The sequence below is a fragment of the Sinocyclocheilus rhinocerous genome, unplaced genomic scaffold (assembly GCF_001515625.1).
Source record: "Sinocyclocheilus rhinocerous isolate Xijiao unplaced genomic scaffold, SAMN03320098_v1.1 scaffold2022, whole genome shotgun sequence".
NCBI lineage: Eukaryota > Metazoa > Chordata > Actinopteri > Cypriniformes > Cyprinidae > Sinocyclocheilus > Sinocyclocheilus rhinocerous.
The window spans coordinates 167,035-170,447 of record NW_015664210.1 but is presented as its reverse complement, the minus strand read 5'-3'; the positions used below and the strand labels follow the sequence as shown (position 1 = coordinate 170,447).

Sequence of the window (3,413 nt, the reverse complement as noted above, 5' to 3'; positions counted from 1 at the left end):
AATAAATATATATATATATATTTATTTATTTATTTATTTATTTATTTATTGATATATTATTATAATATATAATTATATATTTTTTACTAATATTTGTTAGATTTTAGATTTATGCGTTAAAAAAAGAAAAAGAATGGCAATGGGTTAAGAAAAATTTGCTAAAGTAAACACTTTTATTTATTTAGTGATTTATTTTTCTTCTATAGTTGGGCTTCCGAGTAAATTTATCTTGTTTAAAGTGTTTACTGTTAGATATAGATTAACATATACAATATTTCATCACAATAATCTGTAAAATTTTAGATTTATGGTTACGAAAGAAAGAAAGAAAGAAAGAAAGAAAGTGGCAACTGGTTAAGAAAAATGGCTTCCTAGTAAATTTATCTTATTTAAAGAATGTTTAGATATAGTTTCACTGGGAAAAAAAGACAAAATAAGGATTTTTTTCAGTGTAAAATTAATATTTATTTGCACTTTAAAATTTATATAAAAAGTGTCTTTATTATCTGGCTCTCAACTCATCATAAAACACACATGTTTTACACATTATTCAGATTTCCATTGTAGACACTTCAAGAAAATCTCTTCAAGAGCTCAGTCACTGCATGCACAAATCATAATTTAGCACAAGTCAGGCAGCTGTCTGTTCTCTACTCTCATTCACATCATTCTCGCCAGCTCAGCGGCTAAAGTATGGCAAACTGACACACAGCATGTAGGATTCTCATGCTAAAGAAACTGAAAATAAACAGACGTCCCTGCACAGTCAATATTTTTATTGGAGTGAGTTTCCTGATATGGATGAAGGTCAGACTTCAGACTTCAAATCACCTACTGACCAATGTTGCTATTATTATGCAGTATATCTCTAAATATTGTGAGGACTATGGCAGTTCAGTGCAATAAACAGTTATACACTCTAAAAACCACTGGGTTATTTGATTAGACACAATTTGAGTTGATAATCATTTATAATCAATAACCAAATGGTGCTGGGTTGGAAATGTCGTCCCTGCACAGTCACTCATATTTTTATTGGAGTGAGTTTCCTGATATGGATGAAGGTCTGGTTCAGTAGTGCGGGCATGCTGTGGGTCCGTTTTTAAGGAGCTATAACTTTTATTTCCCTCAGTGGCATAAAACAAACACTGCATTCACTTAACTCCGCAAATCGAGGCAGGGATTGAACACAGAAGAGAATAAAAGAGAGAGAAAGAAAAGAAACAAATGAAGAAAAATACTTTTATCTCTTCTTGTTGGTTAGAAAAAACATTAATGTCTAAAGGATACTTTATCACTTGTCAGCACTATCAAAAACATGTTCTGGAACAACGTGGTATCTAATCAAAGTTACTACTGATGTTGTAAAACTCAGTGTAGATTTATCATGTGTCTACGACTTTTAACAATCCATGTGTCAGTGCACTTAAATGAGTAAGGACATGTTGTTACTTTTAACAGTTGTTTCTTTTACACCTCACTCATTTTATAGCATCATACGCTTACCTTACCCTGAACTCCCACCCATTATACACACAGCATAAGTATGTGTGTGTGTGTGTTTGAGCGTGTGGTACTGCTACGGTGTTATCAGCATAACTCCAGTGATAAGCTAAAATGTGCTGTGCTCGTGGGATCACTGTTGAGATCAGAGAGTTAGCGCCTTATTGACTTATCAAACCTTTGAAGCAGCAGCTGCAGTCGAGCGATCACACACAACCACAGGTAGAGGGAGGAAGGGCGCTCACAGCATGAAACAGTGGTTAGCAAATACCGCAAGAGATGCAGACAGTTACAGTGAGGTACTGGGTAAAATCCCAGACCTTAGTAGTCATGGCCTTACTTAACCTCTCATTATGAAATGGTCATTTTGTCCTAAAACTTCTGACGCAGCAGAATATACAGCACAACGCTCATAAAAAAACAAATGCAAATGTACATGCAATGCATATTAACTGAACTAGATTTTTACATGTGAGATGACCCAAATCTTAAATTACGATATGATTAATTTTATCTTTAAGAAAAAATAAAGTAATTATTAGCAATAGAACAAAGATACAAGTGAAGGAGCAATAGTGATGATTGTCTGAGCATAATTAATTAGAATCTGAAATTCATAAAAATTGATGATATATAAGGCATTTATCTAAAGTTTAAGAACAAAAGTGGCAGATTACTGGGGACATTTGGGGACGTACTCAATTGCAAAAAAAAAAATATATATATATATATATATATATATATATAAAGCAAAGACATTATTTTTCTAAAGATAACAGTTTTTCTTTGGGGAATTATTTGGTCTATAGCCATTAAAACCAGTAAAGCCAGAAAATACAACATATAAAACATGCATACTGCTACTGTGATATGCAGCACATCCCTTATGTACACTCAATCAGTCGCATATGCAGTCTAAATATTGACCTCATACAAGTGAGTTGTAAACCTCTCCTCACACCCCTACATGTACTTCAAAATGTATCCTTTAAAAATTACAAATGCTCCAGCAGATGTTTAAAATAATAAATACATGGAAATTCAGCAAAACACTAAAGATTTAATAGATAATTTTAGAAATAAATAATCTACATAGAGCAACATAAAAGCTTTTTGGAATAAACAGAATGTTAAATAAAGTTTAAAAGTCACATAAGGACAAACTTTACCTTTGTAGCTGAGTTTAACTCTTGGCATGCTCTCCTTCATAGACTTCACCTCCGGCAGAGAGAAGAAGAGCATCACAAATGTACACCACCAGGCACTGGAGAACCACCCCATTCTGACCCCCATCTGGAGACGCTGATGTCTGCTCCTCTGTCTCTGTTTGTCTGGTTCCTCGGCAGTCTTCATGATGGGAGAGGAAAGTTCTGCTGCTGCGGACCTGTGATGGAGTGACAGTTAGATGGAGTCATCTAAGGGAGTGGCTGGGCTGTGGGAGGTGTGTGTATGTGTGTGTTTGTGGTCTTGTTAAATCCCAAGCAAATGTTCAGCTGCTTTACTGTGGTCTCTTTCAGGCATGTCTATGCATTTTAGCTGCTCTGCATCAGCTGCTTCTCTATTCAAGTCCTTTCTTTTGTCCACCAACACACATACTTTCTCTCTCTCTTTCTAAATCTGTTTGTCTCTAAACAAAAGGTCAACTTGATGAGGGCAGCCACTTTCAGCCTTCTTTCAAATGCCTTTCTTTTATTTTCTCACACCATCTTTCATCTGCTCTGTCTCCGTCTCCCTTTCTCTCTTCTTCAACAAACAGTATTCTAAATGCTGAACAGCTAGGGTGACAATCATGTCTGAATCTCTGCTTCATTAGTCAACAGGGTGCCATCAAATTGTGGGAGAAAGTGAGAAAACTGTAGTAGTCTGTCTTCATTAGGAGGTTTCCTTCAGCAGGGAATTTTAGAACAAGG

The 3,413-nt window shown here is 35.2% G+C and overlaps 1 protein-coding gene across 1 annotated transcript in view; it reads right to left on the bottom strand.

Annotated features, from left to right (window-relative positions):
• The window catches only part of LOC107729993 (semaphorin-3D-like), a 28,608-nt gene extending 25,731 nt beyond the window's left edge, over positions 1-2,877 (bottom strand). The window contains exon 1 of the mRNA XM_016540735.1: positions 2,673-2,877. Coding sequence (XP_016396221.1) covers positions 2,673-2,856 — 184 coding nt within the window. The 5' untranslated portion in view covers positions 2,857-2,877. The remainder of the gene's footprint in view (positions 1-2,672) is intronic.
• Between the last annotated feature and the right edge of the window lie 536 nt (positions 2,878-3,413).